General features: G+C 41.4%; 1 protein-coding gene across 1 annotated transcript in view; it reads left to right on the top strand.

The window, feature by feature from the left end:
• ITPRID1 (ITPR interacting domain containing 1) overlaps positions 1-23,263 on the top strand; it is a 77,027-nt gene extending 53,764 nt beyond the window's left edge. Inside the window, exons 9-13 of the mRNA XM_010971609.3 lie at positions 12,471-12,553; positions 12,944-14,245; positions 20,693-20,820; positions 21,585-21,696; positions 22,167-23,263. Coding sequence (XP_010969911.2) covers positions 12,471-12,553; positions 12,944-14,245; positions 20,693-20,820; positions 21,585-21,696; positions 22,167-22,478 — 1,937 coding nt within the window. The 3' untranslated portion in view covers positions 22,479-23,263. The remainder of the gene's footprint in view (positions 1-12,470; positions 12,554-12,943; positions 14,246-20,692; positions 20,821-21,584; positions 21,697-22,166) is intronic.
• The last annotated feature ends 1,711 nt before the right edge of the window (positions 23,264-24,974 follow it).

Raw genomic sequence — 24,974 nt, 5'->3', positions numbered from 1 at the left:
ATTCTAATTTAGTTTTCTGTTAAGAGTCCTGGCTGCTATACAACACTTTGACACTGTTACAAGATGCCTGCTGTACATACAAACATGTAAATTGTTGGAATTCTTCCAATTCTCAAAAATTATGATTTGTTGTCAATATGTTAGTGACATTATCTTTAATTGATCATGGTTTTCAATTGTGGCTCTTTCTTGATTTTTTAATATAAATTATTAATTTACTTTTTTTCATTTATTCTATTTATGATTAGCCCTTCAGGACCTCGTGATGAACGTTTACATATTGAGGCCTATTGCTTTCAATAATTAGATTTTTTAGCATATAGGTTCTAGGGCATGGCATGCAGCTCAGTGGTAGGGTGCATGCTTAGCATCCACAAGGTCCTGGGCTCTATTCCCAGTACCTTCATTAAAAAAAAAAAATATATATATATATATATATATAGGTTCTCAAGTTTACTTATAAATCATCCCTACCATTTGTCTCAGATTGGGATCCACAGAAACAGTCCTTGGGAAAAGATTGGTGTTAAAGTGATTTATTGGGAAGTGTTCCCAGGAAAAACAGTAGGGGAGTGCGGAGTGGAACTACAAAGAGAAGGAGGTAATACACTTTTTAACACACCCTTCCACACACTGACAAAGATCTAACTTTTCCTATCATCTCTGATTCCACAGGCTCTATCTGTTATTTTAGCTTTGAAAACAGCTAGTACCTTAAACCACACAGTAGATTCCCCAGACAGCTGGAAGAACATTTTTCAGTGGCTTTTTCCTGATTTCCTCTGTGCCCAAAGCAAGAAACAGCATGAGGATTTGTGCAAGTGAATGAGACAATAAAACACAAGACCGAAAAGTTTTCTCAAATGCATATGTTGGCAGCATAAAAGTATTAGCTTGTCTTTCAAACAATTGTCAGACTCCCAAACCTCTCCTGCCTACTTTTTGCCTTTCCAAATCCAAGTGCTCCACTAATAAAAGGGGTGACTTTCACCTTGGTGGTTTGCATATATGGTATGATTGTCCTGGTCACATTCCAATTTAGATAATTATATCTTCTCTTCCTCAAACCCCCTGTTGCTTATATTCCAAGTGGCATTCTTCTCTCCTTTGTAACCAACTGCTCCCAGGCACCACTGTGAGGTGGTAAACAGCTGGAGGGAGCTGCCCTAGAGATGGTGGCACATCAGCGGTAGGTGTGCTCATCGCAGAATAATCTGTCTATCAAGTTGTTCAATTTTTAAAGCACTTGGCATCTTTTAGAAAGAAAAGCCTGGAGAAGGGAAAATCCTATTGTTACTCCTCTAACCTCAGCAGATTTGAAGCACGGCTCTAATTAGAATGGAGACAACACCAACAATTAAAAAGTGGTAGCCCTGTGCAGAGAGGATGATTAATGTAAAGGAGTTTCTCAGGATCAAGTATTTCATCGATAACTTATAATAAAATTAGCCTTAGGTTTTAAGGTGCCAAGATATCATACCTTTATGCAGTAGTAAGCATTTCTAAGTTATGCATGAGGGACATTGAGATACTAATCAAACATCTCCAATAGTTTAATTAAAAGAAAATGTGTGTCAGCATAAAATCAAAACCATTTTGCTTTTTGTGAGGAAAACGTCTCTGTAAGTGGAAACAACAGAGTTTAGACAAACTTATTTGAGGAAACACATCCTTACTGGTCTCCTCCATTAATAATTGCCCTTTAGACAAATCCCTTGCCTTACATATAATTCAGTGTCCCATCTTCTAAGGAAAAACAAAATCACCATTTTCCCTTGTAATTTGCTGGTTTATAGTTGTGCCCCATTCCTGCTCCCATGGTACTTTAGGGCTGGCTACTACTTTACCTAAAGTAAGATCAGTAAATTTGGTTGAGAGAGTGAAGATAAAATATTTGAATTTCAGAAGAAAATATCTGACTTCAGAAGAAAGGTGCTTACATTTGCTTCTAATACCTACAAGTTACTACAGGAAAAGAAAATAAAGTCCCTTTTCTATTTGTAGCAAGGGAAATGGTGGGGAAAAATTTCAAAAGCAACATATTTATTGTTGTTAGAGAAATTGTACGTGCTCTTCAGACATTTCCTGGTAGTTCTGGCCTCCCGGGATCCTAAGGAAGCCTGGGGAAGACAGAAGCCATCTGGCTCAGACTCTTACAATTCATATGCCCTTTGGGTATCCATTAGTGTTATGGGAGCAAGGACTCTGATGTCTGTATCAGATCAAAGGTGTAACCATTTCTCTAAACTTAAGAACTTTTCTACTTCATGTATATCTCTCCAACCACCACCCAATTTGCCCCTCTTGCCAGTAGGACTATATCCCACAACAAATACTTAGAGCTGCTCAAGAGAAAATGGAAAGAAGGCAGGTTCACGTTATTCTTTGGGGATCCCTCTCTTGCTCTTTGCTTCTGATATACAACACTGCTAGAGGCATCTGGGTATTGCCAACTCTCGGTACACAAGCTTCACAAATATTTTGGCCACAAAAAGGAAAGTATAGAATGTTTCTTCACTGATCCATAGCCCAATTCCAGGATAAAATGCCTCTAGCGGGCCCTCCCTCTTCCTTGGAGAAGGTAGAGATGACGTTAGAAAAGGCTTTGAGCCAAGAAAGCAACAGAGAACCCAGAAAGGCCAAAGGCAGATTTCAGAAACATCCCTTTTTTAATCTGGTGACAATGTAGAACCCCATAATTATAGTTGAGTATTAAGACTTACCTGTAATTATTTCTGATTGGTGAATAAGGAAACCAGAACTCATAAAAGTTGAGTAACTTGCTCAAATTCACCCAGCTGGTAAGCATTGGCATCAGGACAAAACCCAGATCTCTCTCAATGCCCTGCCCAAATTCTGTGCTGCAAATAACCCAACGGAAGTAACTTTTTTTATAAAATGAGTTTTGCTGATGCAAATTGCATTTTATTAGAAGCCAAAGTGGATAAAATGTTTTATCCTGTGTGCCATGAGGGAGGGAGTGACACAAAGCATTGCAGGATTCACTCTGTAAGGCCTGATTGCTCGCCACCTTAGAGAATGTGAGAGAGAGGAAATCCTCTCTGCTCTGCCCCCTGACTCCCTGTTCACCTTTGTCCTCTTAGAATTTCTAAAATATTACCATTCAATCCACATTACCTTTAATCTGTATATATTAACCACAATAACTTATTTTTTAAAATAGATTTAGTCCTCCCTCCTTTTCTTTGTAAATACACGCAGGATACCCTGTCGTGCCTTGGTAAGCTTTGGTGGGCCATGCTGAGCCAATACGCACACTCATATTAGATATTTAGAGGTTGGCATGGGGTTATGGTTATCTCAGGCAATCAAATTTTGTTATTATAAAATGGAAGGTTTAATGACTACATTTCTAGGCCAGCCCTCATACTTTACATATGAGGAAAGAAAGGCCCATGACATTAGTGATTTGTTCCATCGCCAGTGATGATTAGTGGCAGATCCAGACCCAAGACTCTCAGTTCTGCATCTTCAATTCTGATTATTTTATTGTTAACTAGTTCTCTATATAACATGTTCCTAAATAATTCTTTGTTTAAATGATATGTGGAAAGCTAAGTTCAAGCAGGTAAATCCACTACACCATGCCATTTTTAAAAAATGAAACATAGTCAGTTACAATGTGTCAATTTCTGATGTATAGCATAATACATCGTAGCATTTTGATGGCAAGAATAATGTAGGACTTCTTTTCAGTACCCAGAATTTACCTTAGTGCCTAGCACAGAGCAAACACTCAAAAATATGTATGTTGGGGAAACAAATGATCAAGCAGGTTTTTAAATAAAGTATGCTCTTCTTTAAACAGTTAAAAAAAATTAGAGTATGCTTTTCTTAGAATGTCTTTTAAAAACATTTCCTTTATAAAGTTATTTTATAAATGCTTAATGAAAATAAAATGATCTCACCTTAAATTAAAACACTATATTTCAGATTCATCTACACTGAATGTATTAAGAATGTTCTTTATTTACAGATATTTCTTGATGATAAAAATCCTAAGTAAATTTTGTTAAGACTTCTTTATGGAAAAATCTGTAATTTTTCTAATGTTAAAAGGAGCCTAAGTTTATTCTAAAATCAAAGAACAAACAGAAGTTCAAGTGGGTTGCAAACTGGGCAAAAACATGTTCTACCAAGAAAAAAAGAATTCAGCCTCAAAATCTGTTACTATGCATGCATCTTCTGGTTTTCCTTTTGTAAGAGCAAAGTCCATTAAAAAAAATCATAACATCACATAAAGCAATGGAGAAAATATATCAAAATTGCTTGTTTGAAATTAAGCCAGCCACATAACTGTTTTTGAAAAGTCAATTTGAAATAGGTCACCTTATGACCACAATCATGCTTTAAATTTTTCGTGTATAACCTTGTTCTGAACACTGCCATTGATAACATTCTAACTGCCATCACTACTCTGGTGCTACTAGGTAGAGATAAGTTTTCCTAATATATTTTTGTTTGTATTTTAATATTTATAGATCCATGATTATCCTTTGTTACCATGTTTTCCTTTTCTGCCATGAATGTCACAAAAATATATACAACAGCTTCATTTGATCTTTTCCCCCTGTCATAGGTATTCAGGATTTCTCTTCTGAACAATTTTTAGAGCTTTACTCCAAATAGTTTATACATGTCAGTGAAACCACTTTTTAAGGGAGGAGCCAGAACTGCTGGAGACTCAGATAAAGGGACTTAGTTTTAAATATGTCCAAAGACTCCTGTTATAAGGCTGTTTCACTCTTTGTAAGGACTACTGACATCCTCAGTGTTCATTCTCAGAACATTAGATTGTGAACTTCTGCAGAGGTGAGACACAATCTTATTCACCATTGTACCCCTTGAGTCTAGAACATTGTCTAACTCACAGTAAGCACTCAATAGATAAATATTTGTGGAATGAATAAATATAGCAAACTTTTTTTTAGAGGGTAACTAGTCATCACCTTTAGGATTATTTTGTTTTATTTCATTGTTTACGAGGCATGCCTTGTGAATTATGTTTCTAAAACATGTTGACAAAGATGGTCTAGAGTATTTTTTATTGCTATCAAATTGAATTAAAAGGCATTTTTAGCATTTTTCTTTACCATCTATTTTATCCGTAATCTGTGCCTTGTCAAGTAGACAAAGTCTGGGCTGTGTCTTTCAGCTCTCTCCATTGTTCATCCAGTGCCTGGCACAGAGTAGCCAATCAGTAAAGAGTTGTTAAATGCTTGAATGACAATATATGAAATAATTTTTGCCAAAATTTAAAATGACTTGGAAACAGTAAAAATAACATCGATAGTGAAAAAAAAAGTGACGTGGAAGTCATCCTCTAAAGAAACAACAAAATGAACAGGACAAAGAGATAAAAGGAATTAAATATGACAGATTTGGAAGGCTGGGTCCCAATCCTCTGTCCATCTTTCCTCCAAGCTTGGGTGAGTTGAAGCCCCTAAAAACCTAAACCTCCTTTTTATTAAAAAGGAGATTAATTAGAATTAAAATCAAAAGATACAATGCTACAATAATATTAGATTAGCCATGGCAAGGCACTTTTTGTTGTCTGGTTGATTGTACTGGATGTTTCACTCAGACACAAAAGCAATAGCATATTCAGAAGAGGGGTTTGAAAAAGAACCATTTACTGAGATGGGCTGGATTCAAAGAACCAGCAAGAGATGGGGAATCCCCCCCTAGGCCAGCAAGAGCAAAAGGCCACCATCACTCCCAGGTCTGAAAAAACAGCAGGAAAGAGTTATCCTTACTGGAGCCTGGTGAAAGTGGAAGCCTTAGAAGAGAAATACCTTAGCTGGAGCTCCCACTGTAAAGGAATGCAGCTGTTTGCAAATAGCACCTTGAAGGAGGTAGTGGTAAATAAGTACTCAGTGTTTTCCTTCTGCCCTTCAGTCTCCTAATTCTACTGGCACCTCCCATTAACCAAACACAAGTGAAAGCCTGCAGTGCAGACAGGGCAGAAAATGACCAGAGTGGGGGCATTGAAGGCAAGGAAGGGCAAACAGGGACTAACCAACATACGACTGGCTTCCCTGAGAGTTTCCCCTTTGTCTCGGACGCAACCACGAGCCCTGCATCTGTCCCCGAGAACGTAGCCAGATGAAAAGCCTAAGCCTGATTCTTGATGAAAGTCCTACGAGCTCCAGCTTGGAGACTCCAACTTTTTTTCCTTTTCCATCATGAATTACGACTATTTTTTTAAGAATCATATTTTTAACAAAGATTCTTTACTTACGATTGTAACAAAATTAGATCGAATTTGGATATTTAAATGATTACTTTCAATGAAGCAGACTACCATGTAAAAGTTTTATTGACTCTGAGTATTTGATACAATCCTCTGCCAATCCAACCAGTTAAGTCAAACAAGGATACTGTTTGCTCCCAGACAGCTTTACCACTATGTACTACTTCTATAATGCTCATAAACAACTAATGGTATTAAGCCAAAATGAAGTTAATTTTAGAGAAGCAGCTGGGGTTTTTTTGAGGGTGCTTGTTTTTGTTTTTTGATAATGATGAAGGAAGGTTATTCTGACTAAAGAGCAAAGGCGAAATTGCTAAACCTGGAGCAATAACAAAAGAAGGGGGAGGAGGAGAAAGAGAAGAAGAAAAGGAGAAAGAGAAGAAGAAAAAGAGAAAGAGAAAAAGGAAGGATTCCCAGGTTATAAGAAAGAAATTGAAACGAAAATGTCAATAGAGTTCTAATAGAAGTTATCAAATCCTTATGTGGAAAGCTTTATAGGATGGAAACTCCTCTGCCCCAGCCTTCTGGCATAGAAGGAAGAATTAACTAGCCTCGGGAATATCTGCCACAGTCACGAATATTCTCAGCCCTTCTTCAGTCCTAGAACTTCAGTCAAGATACAGATAAGCTCCGTGAGGCCAGGTGCTTTGGTTGATGCATCCATGGAGTTTGGACAACAGTGAGCACCTTGCAGTGGCCCCATGAACATCTGTTAAATGAAGACTGGAGGTTTGCAGTAGAGCATCTCCGGGCTCTTTCTCATGGCCTAGTCTCTTCTGAATATTAATGGTGACCTGGCCCACAGCAAGACTGTGTTTCAAAGCCATGGATAACACAAATAGCTTTCAGAACAAAGGTCAAAACAATCCAAAGTTGGAACCATGGCCCCAAATTAGCTAGATCAAATTCCGCAAGAATACAAAATAGAGACTGACCTCAGTACAAACCAGCACTGCAAACACAACTTCTACCAGACGAACCTCAGGCTGTAGCTAAGTCGGATACCGAGCAGAAGGGAAAGGTCAGTCCTGCTCTGCTCCATGCTGGTCAGAGCGTATCTCAGCCACTGAGTCTAGTTCTGGGTGCCCAGTTTTACAGTAAACATTATTAAGTAAGAGCTTATTCAAAAATACAAAACACAAATGGCCTGGAAACCTTGCCTTGTGAGGACTGATTTAAAGGGTCTGAGGAGATTGAAGCTAGGGAGAAAGGGCTGGAGAGTGCGAGGGAGCTGTCCAGAGGGAAATGAGTTAGACACGCTCTGTGTTACTCCACAGAGCAAACTGTGACCAGCAACAAATGGAAAATGCTAAAGTAGATTTGGCTCAATATAAAGAGGCACTTTCTAAAAGGTATGATACACTCTGACTACATAGGAGTAGGTCTCTGTCACCACAAGTGGGCAGGTACCAGCTAGATGACCATCTGTAAAGAATGTTCCAAAAGGGATCCCTGCATTGGATGGTAGGTGGCACTCTTCTGGCTTCCAGCCTGGAGGATTAGGGGGACTGACTGTGGCCCTTAGAGAGGTTTTGTTTGTTCTACAAGTTAATTTTTTTAAATGCCTTTGGGTTAACACCCACCCTGGAGTCCAAACCATCCACGCTGCTCCCTGCTGTCTAGAATCCTGCTGCTTCTCATACTTATGCCACCTGCCCATATATTAAAGGCATTTACATTTGCATAACCTGTAATGTCCAGTCCAGTTGAAAGGTAATTTGCCCCAAGACTGAACTTCACCACAAAGCTGTCACAGAATTTTCTACCATTGGGGAATGGAAGAGAGAAGAATTTGGTTAAAAAAAAAAAAAAAAGTAGAATAGATCGGTGAAGATGGAAGTCCCAAACAGCCTAAGGTTGAACCATCTCTTCTGCTCTGCACAGCTCCAGCACACATCACACCCCTAGAGACTAGTTTTCTCCCTCCCTTCATTTACGTTTCAATTCCAAAGGCTTCTTTTTTCCTGAGCCTCTAGAAACTCGGACTACATTAAGTGTAAAACTTTCCACTGAGGATTGAGCTCTTATATTACCAACTCAGCTCAGAAAAAGCAGCCCCTCAGGTTGACTTTTCTCACTATTCTAAACCAGTTCAGAGACTCTCGGCAGGGCCCTGACGCCTCTGTGCTGTGGTTGGTGTAATGCTGCCACCTGGTGATTGTTTGGACCAAGTGCCTGAGGCACCAGTCTCCTCCCAGGCAAACTTAGGAGATGATGAAGAAATCTCCTCATTGGGAGGGTAAAATCTAACTCTGTGAGGACAGTCCTGTGCTGGAAATTTCTAACAAATATTAACATTAATAAGGTTACTCATTAATGATATTTAAAATGATATTAATAATGACTGAGTTCTGACAGCTAACAAAATATTAAGATGATGTTCTGCAGTAAAAATGTATATGTAATTATATCATGTCTTACATGTGCATAAAGTCTTCATGTGCATATTATTGGATATTATCCTCTTCACAACCCTGCAAGTAACATTATCATCATATTTATTCTTTTTCCCTATGAGGAAACAGGCCCAGAGAGTGTAAGACCACACAGCTAGTAAGTAAGAGTCAGAATTTGAAGCCAGTAGATCTGGCTCCAGATTTTCTAGATGACTCAGTTACGGGGCCAAACTGGATCTTAGTAGCGTACACTGTAGAGAAGTTAGCCCCCTCAAGTGATAAGATTGGCAGAGTGGGGGAATCAGCAGTCTAGAGGGGCATGACAAGCTCATGGCAGTTGCAGGGGTTGGGGGAGGTTGGTGGTGGTTTGAAACAGGATCCACCCAGTAGGGGAGGGTTTGAATAATAAGACCTAGCTAGGCAAAGGGTACTGGTCGGGGTCAGGGATAGGTAGGGGTAAGTTAAGGCTCCAATCCAGCGGAGTAAGGAAGAGCTATGACTCCTTGGGCATAGTAAGTGCCTAGGGAATATCCCATTGGAGGTGATGAGGCTTCTAAAATTCTACCTGCCTTCGCCTGGACAGTTTCAGGAACTGGGTTGGGTTGGCCTGGAGGTGCAGGTGCTAATTTCATTACTCATCAGAGGCCATGTCTTCTTCCCCGAAGCCGTGCCCTCCCTCATGTTCCATATTAGGTGTGAGGGTGCGGGAATGATTAACGATGCACATTTGTATTTGTTTGTTTAATCATCTATCATAGCCACCCTGGGCTAGACGATTCCTCAATCTTTGTATCATGTAATTCCTACAACCCTAAGAGAATATTTGGAATTTGCACACCCAGTTTTGAGATGTTTATCATCTAGTTGCCAAAAAGGTGGTGTAGAAGCAGAAAGATGTTTAGCCTCCTGAAGAAACTAAGCCAACTGTAAATTGGACCACATTTTCTTGGTGACTTGCTCGAAATGATTCAGATGTATGTATTTGACTTCTAAAACACAAGATAAATAAGCCTCTACTCCTGAGAGAACTGTGCCCAACTCCACCATTTGATCTTGCCATCAAAGAGAGGCTTTCAAAATCTGGTTGCTTTACACTTTCACTTAAATGAGTTTCAGAGGTTATTTTTGCTTATTTGTTTTGGGTTTTGTGTTTTACACAAGTACAATTAACTAAAGATAACAGTTAAAATATAAATATACCCCTTTTAGAGGAAATTTCTTTCTTCCTTTTAGGGACCCTTTGTGTTTGCTGTTGTTTATTTTCATTTGGACCAGATTGATATGAACCAACCAGTTTACAGACAAATGGGCTCTAACCTATAATTTCTTTCTAGTGCTCTACTGTATATTTTTATCCAAGAGTTATAAGAAAGGGACTAACAATTTTATATGAATCTTACATTCCAGAATAGTAATTGCTTAGATAATGATCTGAAAAGTTTAAAGAATAATGGTGTACTGGGAGTCCTTCACAGCTTGTGGTACAAATCTTGCCCCAAAATATATATAGAAAAAGTGAGAGGTTGCTAAGTCAGTTTTGTCCATCCTGCAGCAAGGTTCAACCCTTCTGCTGAATATCTTTGGGTCTCCCACTGTTGACACAGCATAGGTTTGGGGACTGAGAGTGAAAGTCTCTCCTATCTACATGTTCTGCCTGCTGCAGAGGGCCATTGGGGGCTGAGTAGAAACAGGCTGTGCTGGGTATCTGAGGCACCTAAGGGGAACTCGGAACAGGAGGTTTGTGTGGGAAATTCCTGAGGATGGGCTTCCCAGTCCATAGAGTTATTCAGTGGAGGGGCTCCAGCCAAAGTGGCCAGAGCCCTTTCCATAGCCCTGAAAAAAATTTGAAATTTTGCATTTAGTTTTTGAAAGATTTCTGACATAATCATCATTTATATTGTACCCATAGTTGATCTAAGGAGGAAAATAGGTGATTTTTTTTCCACCTCCTTAAAGATCTGAAGACTTTTCATACTGGCTGAGTTAATTATAACAAAAGCAGTGAAGTCTTATATTACACAATATTGTGTACATTAAATATTACACACGTAAGTGAGTATACACTATTTCCTTTGACAGCAAGTAAACAAGTATTCTACTACCCAAGTTAAAGGCTATAAAAATTGCATTGTCTTGTCAGAGGAAAATCTCACAGGTAGTCCCTTCCATACACCATTTAATTTTATAACAGGTGTTTGGTTTTTTTGGCTCTTCTAGGTCTTTGTTATAAACCCCACACTGTGATGTTATCATTTTTACTTAAATAGTCAGTTATCTTTCTAAAACACTGAGATATTAAAAACATATTTAAAGCTCTGGAACCATGTCTCTAGGCTCTCTTTGCTCAGACCCATGGGCAGTTAAGGCAGCTGGGAGACAGTCCTACAAGGAGATGAGGTGCTCCTGCCTTTTTTGTGGAGCTGTCCTTGACGGTTGGATCTAGGACATCTAAGCAAAGGCTGGATATTCCTTTGTTTGTTTTTTCCTTTGAATTCTTCTGCAGCAGCTAGTTCTTCAAGTATTTGCTTGACAACAGGTACTAAATATTCAGGCATTACAGCCACCAACCCTATTGGCTTTTTCCTTTTAACCCACATCCCAGACCTACAGTCTTTTTTCCCAAGATAAATAAATATCTTTCTTCTATCACTTGTATTATAAGGAAGCTACATTCCAACCACCCTTCTCCCAAAAGACTCCCTCTTCTAGCTTATACCGTAGTGAGCTAGAAGCACATCTCATTACAGAAGAGAAAAAAAAATCCTACAATTTAATTTTTAGCAGGTTAACGCTCTAGTGGTCACCCATTTCTCCCACCTCCATCAATATAATATTTACATAAGAAGTTACAGATAAATTTAGAATTTCAAGGTGCTCATGTTTACGGAGTTATTACCTGCCCACACTTAACATTGTTCTTTCTCTGCCCCTTCCAGCCTCTCACAATGATGGGAGCAGCAGACTAAAACAAGTGTGCAGACTTGTTAATATAAATAGAGTCCAGATGAAGCTAGTAAGGGGTTCTTATCCAACATTTAGTAAAAAGAAAAATTATATAATATTTTAGTCAGTTTGGGCTGCTATAACAGAATACCATAGATTGGGTGGCTTGTAAACAGCAGAAATTTATTTCTCACAGTTCTGGGGGCTGGAAGTCCAAGATCAAGGTGCTGGCAGATTTGGTGTCTGATGAGGACCTGATTCATAGATGATCGTTCTCTTGCTGTGTCTTCACATGGTGGAAGGAGCAAGGGAGCCCTTTGGGGCCTCTTTTATAAGAGTACTAGTCCCATTAATGAGAACTCTGCCCTCATTACCTGATCACCTCCCAAAGGCCCTACTTCCTAATACCATAATCTTTGGAGTTAAGGTTTCACCATATGAACTGAGGAGAGGGCATCACATTCAGTCCACTGCAATATGTAGACTCACATATAGAAATTTTGGTGTTTATTGTTTTGTTAGTGTGGTATTCAAGGCATATGCATTTCTTTCTGGATTTTCTTCCCCTTAGTAAAAATGCATATCACAATCATATCGCTATTTAGTTTTAAGAGATGTTAGTTCTCCTTCCTTTGTTTTATGTTTTATTTCTTGTATCAGGAAACCAGTGGCACCATTTTACATGGACTCTGACAACTGAGAAAAAAAATCCTTGGAATTCTCTCATTCATTTATACTTGCATGCAGTGGACATCTATTGAGGATCTAAGGCATGTCAGGCAGAGAGAGGGTTTGACCCCAGTCCTGTTGGCGGTCTTCACTTTATTAACCCCAGGGCTCTTTATTCCTTTCCGCAGGTGCCATGGTGAACAGGGCAAACAGCTGCCAGTCTGACAGCAGCGGGTTCCTAGAGGAGCCACTGGAACCACAACTCGTCCAGGTAGAGGGCCACTTGAGGGCTGGAATAGGAATGGAAGGAAAGACAAGATTAAAGTGTGTTACCCGAGTTGCAAAGTGCCACCAGTGCTTAGGAGACACATGCCACAGGAACCCCCCAGGGATGGGGGACAGTGGAGTCATACTGGACAAGGTGCAGAAAGCTCAATGTTCCTTCCCTTTTTATTTGCTTTTGATTATTCTAAAGAAGGAAGCTGAGCCTTGTATAAAAAAGGCCAGGCAAAGCATAAACTGACATAAACCTGAATTTATAACCCTTGTCACCTGACTCCTAAGTTAATGATAAGAAAAAAAGCAAAACAAAACATTTCGTAAACCTAGTGCCTCCTCCACCTTTCTGACCCATTTGTCTTTATCCCAGTTTCTCCCACAGATAGCTTCCTTGTCAAGCAGCCAGAGTCCTCCTGAGAATGGATACAGAAAGCCAAGGAGTCAGAGCCACAGCTCGGAGTCATCCCGGGACTGTCAGCGGGAGTCAGATGGGTCTGATTCCACGGGTATGGTGAGCACATCTTTTTCAAGTCAGGACTGGAGTGTCTTGGAAGAAAAGGTCTCAACCTCTGTGGAAGAGAAAGAGTCTCAGTTTGAGGCCATGGAAGGGCCCCCAGAGCTGTTGACCCCAGATCTGGCCCTTCGTAAGACCACCACTGGGGGAGAACTCCCAAGGAAAGATGGCCACCGGCAGCAGCACCTGCCTGTGCCCCAAAGTGAGTCTGAGGCTACTGTGGGCACAGTTACCTCCAAATGTGACTGTCCCCTGGGGTTTATGGTGACCCACACCACAGAAGTGAAGGATGGGTTTCTGAGGCCTGAACGAGATGGGGAAGTATACGTGCAAAGCCACCACTGTGAGTCTCAGAAATCACCTGGAATTGATCCTGATCAAGACAAGTCTCTTCACATTGACTCTGAGGCCCCAAGGGGTGTGGAAAGTGGTAAACTCTGTCCTGACATCAGCCACACCTTACTGATGCGAGAAAGTCCCCCACAGCATGTCCTCAGGCCCAGTGAAGTCATGCCCTATACAGTTGACCTTGTTCAAACATCTAAAAAGTCTATTTGCCATCTAGATAAAGTGGCTGGAGATATTCCCCAAGTGAGGCCCAAGTGTAGTGCTTTGGGTCAAATACCACCTAGGACAGAATCGGAGCTGGGAAACCTTCCTCCAAATGCTGACTTCAGCACTGTTAGTGCCAAGTCTGTGACAATCCAGATGTCCTCCAATCTGGCATCGGCTGTTCAGAATGCTGTGGTGTTGGGGATAGATTCTAGAGGAACAACTTCAGAATTCACTATGTGTGACCCTGTCCCCACAACAGAACCAGGACTGGGGGCAGAAGCAAGACAGTTCAATGATGTTTCTGTTCAGACTTATACATGTGAGCCTAGCCCCTGGCATTGCTGTTCAGCTCCAAGTAACAAGGCCCGGCCCCTCACCAAATCTGTCTCTCTAGACACAGTCTTCCCTAGTGTCCACCCAGTGGGCATCTGTCATGCTGCACCTGCCCACTGTTGTGTCTGCTGTCATCACCATCTCCACCGCCACTTGGAGAGGCAAAGCCCCAGCTCCGTGTCTTCAGCCTGTAGGCACTGCCCATGCTCATATACTCTGGAAGCCCAGTTCATGAAGACTTTGAAAGTCCTTCAGGACACTGCAGTGAGGGAGCTGTATTCTGTAAGTATTTACCTCTGCAAAGATGGGAAGACAGATGCAACAACAAGAAGTACCTCAGGGAAAATGTTCAGCCTTCCTTTCCAGATGTGAGCTCTGAGGACAGGCCTTTCCACTTCAAATCATGAGTTACATTTGTAGAGTGCTTTATTGTTTACAATATGTTCTCACAGTTTTCTTCTTATGTGATACTTCCAATCACCTTGTGAAAGAAGGCAAATTTTATTATTAATCCCCATTTTATAGAGGGATGTAGAACATACTTATATAGAACACACAGATAGAACACAAAGATTCATACATAAGTTTCAAAGCATTAATGCATCTGTACATCCTCTTCAGTTTAGTCTAACCGAAAATTCTGTCTTGAATTCACTTAGCTGTATGATCTTGTACAAGCCATTTAATCTCTCTGAGTCTAGTTCCTGTTTTACAAAATAGGGGGACTATTTATGTCACTGACATGGAATTTTTTTAAGATGAAATGAGAGAAAACTCCTAGGGTAGGTACTCGGCACAGTGCCTGGCACACGCACACACAATAGGGAGCCCTATAAAGTGCTAATTGTGTGGTTGTTTGTCTTATAATCAATTTTTGTTGCTATTTTATTATTGTTCAGGTCTTAAATATGGAGCGCCTTATGTCAGATAGAGGGACTCTGGGTCTATCTTTGCTAAGCTTATTTAAAAGTGGACATTGAGGTTACTGGAAACTGAACGACCCCCAAACCTGTTCAGCCCCTGATAAACCAACAGGCATTTAATAAGTCTTTCCAATGACCCCTCCTCAGCGATTCTCAAAGTCAGAGATCATCCAGGCCATCAGAGTTAGCTGTTGATTTTAAAAAGTTAAGAATATCACACATGAAACTGCGTGTATAGGTGGGGGGCGGGGGAGATGGCACATGTAATGTAGGATTATAGCTCTTTAAAGGAGAATGGAGAGCAACTGTAATTTACTGAATAGCTGTTATTTGCTACTTTCTGGGTTACCTTCTCATTCTTTTAATTCTATGAATATTTGTCTATGGTAAGTACTTTATTTATACTATATTAAGTAACTCTCATTTTTATTCATGCCATAAATATTTGTTGAGTCCCTATGCATGCCAATTCCTCCCTCTCTTACAGATGAAGAAACTAGTACTGAGAGAGTTTAATTTTTCCAATTTCCCCCAACTACTAGATCCAGATTCAAATTCAAATTTAACTGACACCAAATTCTTGAGTAATACACTCCAAAGATGTGTCCAACGTTGAAAAATATCTGTGTATCTATATAAGTGTAATAGTAACATGAGAAAGTGATCATTTTAAAGATAAGGTGAATTACTGCATGGTCCTTCAATGTATAGAAGTGTAATATAAACATAGAAAGTGGTTACATGAAATATAAAATTCACTACATCTTTTTTCAAATTTCAAGATTCCCAGGCATTTGTAATATTTTAGAATGAGTCATTAATGAGGGTTGAACTAGTAAAAGAAGGGGTTGAGATCAACTCTAGGTATAACATTATTGAAAAGTTCAGTGGGAGAAAAGAACAAAGGTTAATGTACAGCTAGGATCCGTTGGAGGATCAAAGGACTGGTGTTCAGACCCTGGAGAATAGTAGGGGTCATCATCACCATCGTTATTTACCGGGAGACTTTAAATGCTGTAAGGCAGTGATTTTCAATTGGGGGTAATTTTCCTCACCGCTGGTGACAGTTGGCTCTGTTTGGAGACGTGTTTAGTTGTCATAAGTAGGGTAGGTGTTACTGGAGTTTAGTGGGTCAAGTTCAGGACTGATGGTAAACATCCTACAATACACAAGATAGCCCCCACAACTAAAAATAATCTGGCCCAAAATGTCAACAGTGCCAAGGTCGAAAAACTCAGCTCTAAGGGAATAAACATTTACTTGACAACAGAGTCCATGTAGAAATATGTCAGGGATGAGACATAGCTGGAGAAGGTGACATTGTAAGCAGCTATGGGGGGAAATATTAAATCCTACAATTAGGTACTCCAGATACTATGATGAAAACCAGATTTTTTATCTAACATATCCTGAAAAAAGGTTATTTTTCTAATATACATTTTTAAGATAAGTTTTACAAGGATATACTAATTAAACCATGTTTGGTTTTATATTTTGTTTAAAAGTATAAAAAATCAAAATTGTGTTAAAACTTCAGAAGAAATGACACACTAGACACACCTCACGTCATTCTTTTAGCATTTAGTTAAAATGCTGCAGATACTTACTCCGTGATAAGACGCTATCTAGTTTCTGTTCACATTACCACATCACCGCAGAAACAGTATAAATCACTTATTGATGGTGCTCAGAAGAGAAATAATAAACAGGTATCCATGGGCTAAGAAGCTGGAAATCTATTGCATCAAATTGTCTTTGGGAAGTACTATTACTTAATTTATTAATATTATGATCAAGCATCTACGGCAACAGCTGTATATTGATATTCAGTTAGCCTATCATTTATTCAGTTATATGACCACAAATGAAAACAAGAGAGAAGGGTAATTCAGCCTCCTGTGGCACAAGCTGAAGACAAATTCTAGCTAACAAGGTTACTTGGCGTGGTTGAGGTGATTGTGACAAATCAGTGCAGACAGAGGACTCACCAGGGTCTAGAGTGGCTCAGTCACTCAAGGGGTGGACCTGACTACAGGTGTCAGGAGGGTGCCCAGTTCATCAGGCAAACCATGGCACCCAGAGGGCACAGCTGGTCAGTTAGTACAGCCCAGTAAAGGCATTAATATGTGTGGTTTTATAGAAGGCATAAAGGGTTTATAATGTACTGGGGATGTCCTTATGAACTTACAGCAGCATGGTCTGGGGACTGAAGGAGCAAGTGGGCATCCGGCACCTGGGAGCATGGTGGCAGGCAGAAGGATGGCGGCGATTGGGAGAGAGCTAGACTGGAAAGAGCGAGAGATGCTGCTGGGGAAACTCAGGTGCAGGAACCCAGAGCCAGGTACAAGGTAAGGACTGGATCTAGCAGCTGTAAAAGGACACTGCTTAGAACAGGGACAGAAGATTAAACCTGGGCCAGCTCTAGGGGTGAGTGCCCCTGCACATAGAGCAGAGCTCTCCCCAGTCCTCCCCCCTGGTGTCATGGGGAGGCCTTGGCCTGAGTACCCCAGCTGTGTGGAGAGATCTGGCAACTGGAAATCGAAGTTCCTCTTGATTTGACGCTATATCATATCAGCACTTCTGCGGAAAATACAGAGGTTTTGTGGCCCATTAAGCACAATGGCCATCTTCACACTTGTATGTAGGTTTTAAATGAGTAGGAGTTCGAGTGAACATACACACCACCATCATGTCTTCTAATACCTTGTCTCATATTGCTGTAGTCTTCTCTCCTCTAAGAATTTATAATCATACCCCAAAATAGTACTTTTATGTCAAATTGATTTGGCGTTAGACACCTGCTGAAACACATACTCTGTAGGATTTTATTAGATGATGATGCATTTCTCTCTATCTAGATCCAAGAACCACACACATACTCTCAAGTAATCAAAACCCACATACATGGAAGTGTATATATGCACTGGTATGCAGGTGCACAGACACACACACACACAAGCAGAAAAGCAAGTAAAAATAAGGGATTGCATTCAGTCACAAGAGGAGGTGACTTAAACTAAAGAACAAACCCAAGAACAAAGAGAAAAAGCACCCATGGTGAGTGAGCCTGGGTTTGTAAGGCCTGAAAAATACTGTGGATAAAAATGGGCCTAAGTTAGACGTCGGGTGCCAGCTAGGGTTAGAGATATTATTTATAAAAAATTACCTAGAAAATAGGTCTTGGACCCAGTGAAGATTATAGGCAGAGATAGATACCATCTCTTACATGTCAGTGGAAGTTTCAAGCAGGTGCTGAAACTAAAAGCAAGTTTAGGTAAAAGACTCAGAAAACCATCCCCACTTCACCCCCTTACACAGAAGTATGTGACAGTGCAGAGAAACACTGACTAATTGGCAAATGCGACTTCTTTGGTCTTGTGGGTTACCTAAGATAACGGCTTGCTGATATGATGAAATTCTTATATATAAGTGAATTCTTCACAATCATTTGTTAACTCAAAAAAAAAAAATCTTTCCAGAAGAGAAAATGAGATGCATCTGAAATAAGAGTTTTGGATATTAGATTATTCTATAATGTTTGTGACTTATATTGAAAGAAAAGAAAAATCATACAAATTTTAAAAACTAATATGAGCCGATTCAAAAGTGAAGGGTCAATACTGTTGCTGTTACTGTGGAAGTTACTGTTTATTTTAATGGGCAGCTTGGGTCAGTAGAGTAGAGCGTGCATTGTATCTTGAGTTATAACCTAGCCCTTATATTGGAAAAAAACAGTTCAGAATAGTAGAACAGTCTCCTTTTTTTTTTTTTTTTTTTTTCTTGCCTAAGGTTTCCTTTTTTCTAAAACTACTCTAGAGCTGACCAGGAGATGGCAGCATCTCAGAATCTTCCACATCACTCCTTTCATGGGGAGCACACCATCAATTCTTCCTAAATCCCAGCCCCCATGCCTTTCAGTCACAAAAGGTTACCCCCAGAGTATCTAGATAAAGCATAATATTCGATGTTTACAACGTTCAGCCTACTTGAACACCGTATTTCCACAGGCCTGGCCTCACTGTCCCTGGAACGTGGTCATCTTGTAAGAACCTACTAGGACCACTCAGTTGGCTCACTCCTAAGGGACAGATAACTTCTCCGTGTGACCAGCGACACTGTAGTCCCCCTGTGACCACAAGCTAGATCTTGAGAAGAAAAGAAAGAAATCAGGAGAGTTGGGTTTGAAATCTACCATTTTTTGACCTCGGACAATTTAGTTAATGGTTTGTGTCAGAACACATCTATAAAAAGAAGTCCTTCACAGTCCCTAAAATACTTTCTGGTTTTAAGAGCCATAATTGTAGCCACCTTTCAAGCAGTCTTGCCAACATCAATAACCTTCAAACACTCCTCTAACTGATTCAAAAGCACTCGTGCTAAAGCAAAAGTAATCGAAGAGTTTTACTATGCGAAATGTTACTCATGTATAAAAGTTAGAGGACAGAATCAAAACCAAACTCTCAAGGAAAATGATGGAGAGTTTTCAATACTGAAATACCACTCTTAGGACAGTATTTCCATTATGACAATCCCAGTAAGGATAGCCATCAGGCTGCCAAGATCCTGGCCATGTGGTTTTGGGGAGAAGGATAAGAAATCTGGGACTTCCTAGAAACGGGGATTGGTCTCTATGGAAGGAGGAAGAAGAAGATAAGGTTAAAAGAGGCCTGCCATTGAAATCAGTTTCCTTTAAAGGGCTTCCCAGAAGCCCAACAATACAGTCTCCACTTCCATCTCTGCCACCCTAACTATAAGGGATACCGGCAAGGTCGTTTTTAAGTTAGACATACTGATGCCCCTAAGATACTAGAGTTCTGTTAATATGAACAAGAGAGGGAGACATAGTGAGCAGGCAACTGGCAGCCTCTGCACTGATAAGGGAGAGGGTGCAGACTGGTAGGCCTGGTAGAGACAGCATTAGGGTCCAGCTAGCATTAGTATCACTCAGTCAGATAGGTAGCAATTTGGGAGTTCTGGATCATCAGTCTATTCAAAGCATTATGCAACCTGGGCTGGAAAACAAAGAGACTAGCTGGTAAGAACTCAGCAAATCAGCAGAGTACCTGAAAAATAAACTGGGCTGAGTGGCTGCAAGATGTTTACATAAAGAAATCAAGGCAAGGGCACTGTCATACAGACAAAGTAAGATTTACAGAGCGAGTCACATCTGGGGCAATGGGCAGCAGGATTGGGAGGACAAACAGTTCAATTCTGGGTACCAGTCCTTGGAAGGATGGGATGCCTAATCTATGCCTGCCTCACTCTGAATGGGCTTGTTAGCTGGGTGGAGCTGATCCTGCGTATTCAACCACCGGAGGCTGTGGTTACGCAGAGCTAAGACTAATAAAAAATATTCTCAGCCGACTTTCTTTAATCAGATGCACAGCATCTGAACAGATGTGTTCAAAATCATTGAGATTCAGAGTGAGGCAGTACTCAGCACCAAAGTTAAACAAGATTCACTAAGACTCAACTTCTGTAAACACAAATCCATGCTATTCTGACCCTTCCCCCCTCCTCTCCTGTCTACATCCTTGCACCACTTACATCATCTTCCAGACTCCCTTCCTGTCTCTGGGACATAAGGGTCATCCGACAATCGCTGCCCTCTTGTCCTAGCCACGTACCGCCTCTAGTTGCTTGGAGAAGCCAAAGGCTGGGCTTTCCCTATCCTCTTCCCCACACGGTAGCAGCAGAGCTTCACTGCAAACAGGTAAGCCCAGGTGGGAAAGCAGGTGCCTCTGTGGTGCACTCTCACAGTGAATCAGAAAGGACTTCCTTCTCAGCTCTCTCTAATTGTTCTCAGTGCACAGTCCACGAGATGGAGACAATGAAGACGGTATGCCAGAGTTTCTGGGAGCATTTAGAAGAAATTGAGCAGCACCTGAGAGGACAACAGGCACTCTTTTCCAGGGACATGTCAGAGGAGGAAAGGTAATTATCTAAGAGAGCCATAAAAGTAAGTACCAGCCCGCACACCTGGAGCAAGGAAAGGTAATCAGGGCAGGACAGATGAGCACCGGGGAGCAGGGCTAATGAGAAATTGGCCAGCTTTTCCTTCGCTTTCATGTTCTTGTTCTTGCTGTCTCAGTGGGAGTCTGTGAGAGCCATTTGCTATATAACAACCCTTACTCTTCAAGGCCAGGGCTATTTGAGGTCAGAAAATGGGCAGCAGCTGGGAAGAGGGGGCTAGCCAGCAGGATATCTTTAATCCCTGTGAATGGAGCTCATGCAAATGCAAATACTGGCGGTTGTTAGAGTTTTGAAAATGGGCACTATTCGCACATAGATTAAAAGTGTATGTCCCAAAAGCAGATTAGTCATTGCCTGCGGGTTGGGGATAGGAGTAGGGATCAACTGTAAAGGGGCACAAAGTTTCTTACTGGTGAGATGGAAGTGTTCCAAAACTGAATGGTGGTGACAGTTAACCACTTAGCAAATTTACTAAAAATCATTGAATTGTACTCTTAAAATAAGTAAACTTTATGGTATGTAAATTATTCTACGATAGAGTTGTTTTAAAAAAAAAGAAAGAAAACCTGCTCTAGGGTAATATATCTATGCCTGATACAAATAAGGAAGGTGACATTCTCTTTTAAGACGTATTAAAGGAGTGACCTACATTTTGAGAGGGACAGTGGAAGACTGCACCAGGAGGTGATTATGAAATTTGGTTGTTTCATATTGTTTACCTGCAGGGAGGAGGCAGAACAACTGCAATCTTTACGCGAGGCCCTGCGACAGGAGGTGGAGGAGCTAGAGTTTCAATTAGGAGACCGGGCTCAGCAAATCCAAGACGTTGTTCAGTTGGTACGTGGCAGTGGGCTGTGGAGTTTCACTAGATCCTGCCCACCGTAGCAGGGGTGCATTCAGTGAGAAACTGAATTCAGTGCAGTCAGTCCAGATTCTAAGATTAGGTGCCAACACCTTCATTTTAAGTATAAAGAAATTGAAGCCCAGAGAGACACATAGGTTTGCTCAAGGCCACACAGCTAGCTGGTAGTGATTCAGGACTAGAGCTCAGATCACTTAATCCCCATGCCAATCTTTTCCTCTGCCCTGTATATAAGAGAAAAATATTATTAGCCCATTTTCCAAATGAGGACAAGAAGCACAGTTTTTGACAATTTGGGCCAAGTCACTGCCAGAATCTGCCGCCATCTCACAGATCCCACTCTAGAGAATTCACCACCGTCAATACCTTTCCCACAAGTCTGAGTTACCTGCTTGGTGTAAATATGGTAGGTGGTCCACACTTTTTGTTCTTGTTTTCCTTTCAGCAGCTTGAGCTTCTTACCGGGGAACCACCTGAACGTTATACAAATCTGCATCAGTGTCACTGGACAGAAGAAAAGAATGGCCAGACTTCGGGTGCTAAGATCCACCCTGCCATGGCCGCTGGGGCTGCCGTTCCTCCCGATGACGATGACGGCCAGCGGACGCCCTGCTCAGGTGTGGCCCATTTAGCTGCCTTTGCTCCAGCCACCTTGGGGAGCAGCAGCAGGATGTCTCCTCCAGCTTGGGCGGAGTTAGATCCAGCCTCTCGGTTAAACTGTCCAGTTGGAGAAAAGGACACAGATGTCTTCCTCTAGATCACAGCAGATTTGATGACCCTCCTGCAAAATGTAAGAGCACCTTCTAGCCAGAGAAAAGATACCTAGATTTTCCCCAAGGAGAAATATCTATTAATCTTTCATCAGTTTTTTTAAAATGTTGTACTCTATGGTTAAACATGGGAGGAATAATTTAATACTCATTCAATACAGAATAAGTGAGTACCTACTATGTGCCTGGCATACAGTGTGGTAGCCAAGGTATATATATATATCTCTCAAGATATATTTGGTGTACAGTCTTTGCCCTGCTGAAGCTTACAGTCTACTGGGGGAGGTAAAATGTAAACCCATGAATAGGTATAAATTTGAAAACTATAGAAGTGCTTTGAAGGAAATAACAGGGTTGTATGAAAGAGAATGTAACAGGGAGTCCGATCTAGATCAGCATATCAGGAGGGCCTGGTTGAGGGAGTGACAGCAGAATGTGGAAAGACAATCCTGGCCCCAGAGGTACCAGACTGTTGAGAAGACTTGCATCAGTCGGCGAGCCAGGCACACTGAGGAAGCGCCTACGGGTGCCAAGACCTCCTCTTGTGCTGGAGACAGAGCTGTGAACAAGACAGAATTTCTACTCATGCAGAATTGGATGAGGAGTGAGAAACCACAACAAGAAGTAACTAAGATCGTCAGTACTTGGCCATGGTGAAACAGCACAGTGACTCCGTGGAAGGTGATGTGAGGTGAAAAGCGTACCGCATTTGTCCGAGTGGTCGGCCTCGCTAAGGGAAGCTCTCTGGGTAAGGCCTGGATGGTGAGGAAGAGGAAGCCATGGGAAATTCTGGGGAAAGAATATCGAAAGCAGAAGGGCTAGAAAGTGTAAAGGCTCAGAGACAGAAATAGTCCGAGTGGCCGAGTAGGCCGAGTGGGCGAGTGATGGGGGAGTGGAGGCAGAGGCGGCATGAGAGGTGGGCCCCCGGGATCACTGTGGGCAGGAGTCAGAGCCCGAACGTTTTTCCTGGTGTTATGGAAGGCCGTTGTAGGTTTTAAACAGGGTTGTCGTATGATACGATTTACATTTAAAAATCACGCTGACTGCCTCGTGGAGACTCTCCACTGAGGACTTAACAGCTGGCAGAGCTCCAGCTAGGAGGCAGTTGGTGTAATCCCTGAGGGAGAAGCAGAGCTGTCACGTTGCTTCCAACCTGCTGGGGAGGCTCGAGAGGCCGCACCCCAGTGAAATGCAGGGAGGCGTACACAAGGGCTGAGTGCCGGCGAGTCTCTAAGTCCTACAGGAATTCTAAGAAGGGGGCATGCGTGAAGAATGGAACAGTCAGGAAGCTTCATGGAAAAGTAACACTTTATAATTTGTATAAGATGAGCAAGTGATGGTCACTTCCCAGCAAGGAAACCAAAAAGCTATTTCTTTTGAAACTACCCATCACCAGAACCAATCTCATAGCCTGTCTCCCTTCTTCACCCTCCTTGCTTTTTGGAAACGCTTTGACTTCATGGGAGCCCTCCTACCCTTGAGACCATCCTACAGGTTCCTCTGTTGACTGTACTTCCTCAGGGTGTGGACATCCCCCTTCCGTCCTTAATTCTCTTCTTTTTCTCTCTCCATGCCGTCTGTCTCAATGTACACACTCACTCTAGAGGCCCAGTTCCCAGCTCTTTCCAGAATTCCTGTCCAGCATTTTCTATTCTCTACAAGATAGTTTCCCTTGGAGGACTTGCCTTCATGTCTCACTCGGCCTCAATCTTTTTATTTTTTTTCTTTTTTCTGTTTGTTTTTTGGGGGTGGGGGAGGTAATTAGGTTTATTTATTTTAAATGGCGGCACTGGGGATTGAACCCAGGACCTCATGCATGCTAAGCATGCACTCTACCACTGAGCTATACCCTCCCCCACCAGCATCAATCTTTTTATTTCAGTGTGATACACAGTGTCCCCTGCCAAGTACCTATATGACAATCTCTTATCCTCAAAAGCAGCCCACAGCAAAATGGCTCATTAGACATAGAAAACATTTTTTCCTGAGAACGTAGGTTAAAGCTAAATAAGACTCCATTTTGGTGTTCAGGTCTGTTGACAGGGTTCAGACATGTTTTTGACATGAGTTGCTTCCACACAAAACAGATGGAAATGAAGATTTGGCAGTGGTTAGTTCATATGATCAAACTGCATAAAGGGGACTGACATGCAAGTTGCCATTTGCTCCTACAAAAGTCTTTTTCTCATGTGACATGACAGGCTTCCCTCGTTTGCAGTCCTCACTGCTAAGAGAAGTATTCCCCACTTGAATGATGAGGAAGCGGAGATGCGGAGAGAATGACCTACACAGGCGCACACTGAGTCCTGCACGTTGTTACTCATGAGAAGCAGCTGCACGCTGGCATTAAGGGCTCAAGCTCTGAAGTTAAATCCAGGGTTGGAACCTTAAATCCAACTCCACTGTGTGCGTTGGATAAACTACTTAACCTTCCTAAGCCTAGTGTCATCATCTGTACAGTAGAGTTAATGTATATATAGCCC

The sequence above is a fragment of the Camelus bactrianus genome, chromosome 7 (assembly GCF_048773025.1).
Source record: "Camelus bactrianus isolate YW-2024 breed Bactrian camel chromosome 7, ASM4877302v1, whole genome shotgun sequence".
In the NCBI taxonomy this organism is placed as follows: Eukaryota; Metazoa; Chordata; class Mammalia; order Artiodactyla; family Camelidae; genus Camelus; species Camelus bactrianus.
Note: the sequence above shows the minus strand (reverse complement) of the source record. Positions and strands in the feature narration are given on the sequence as shown.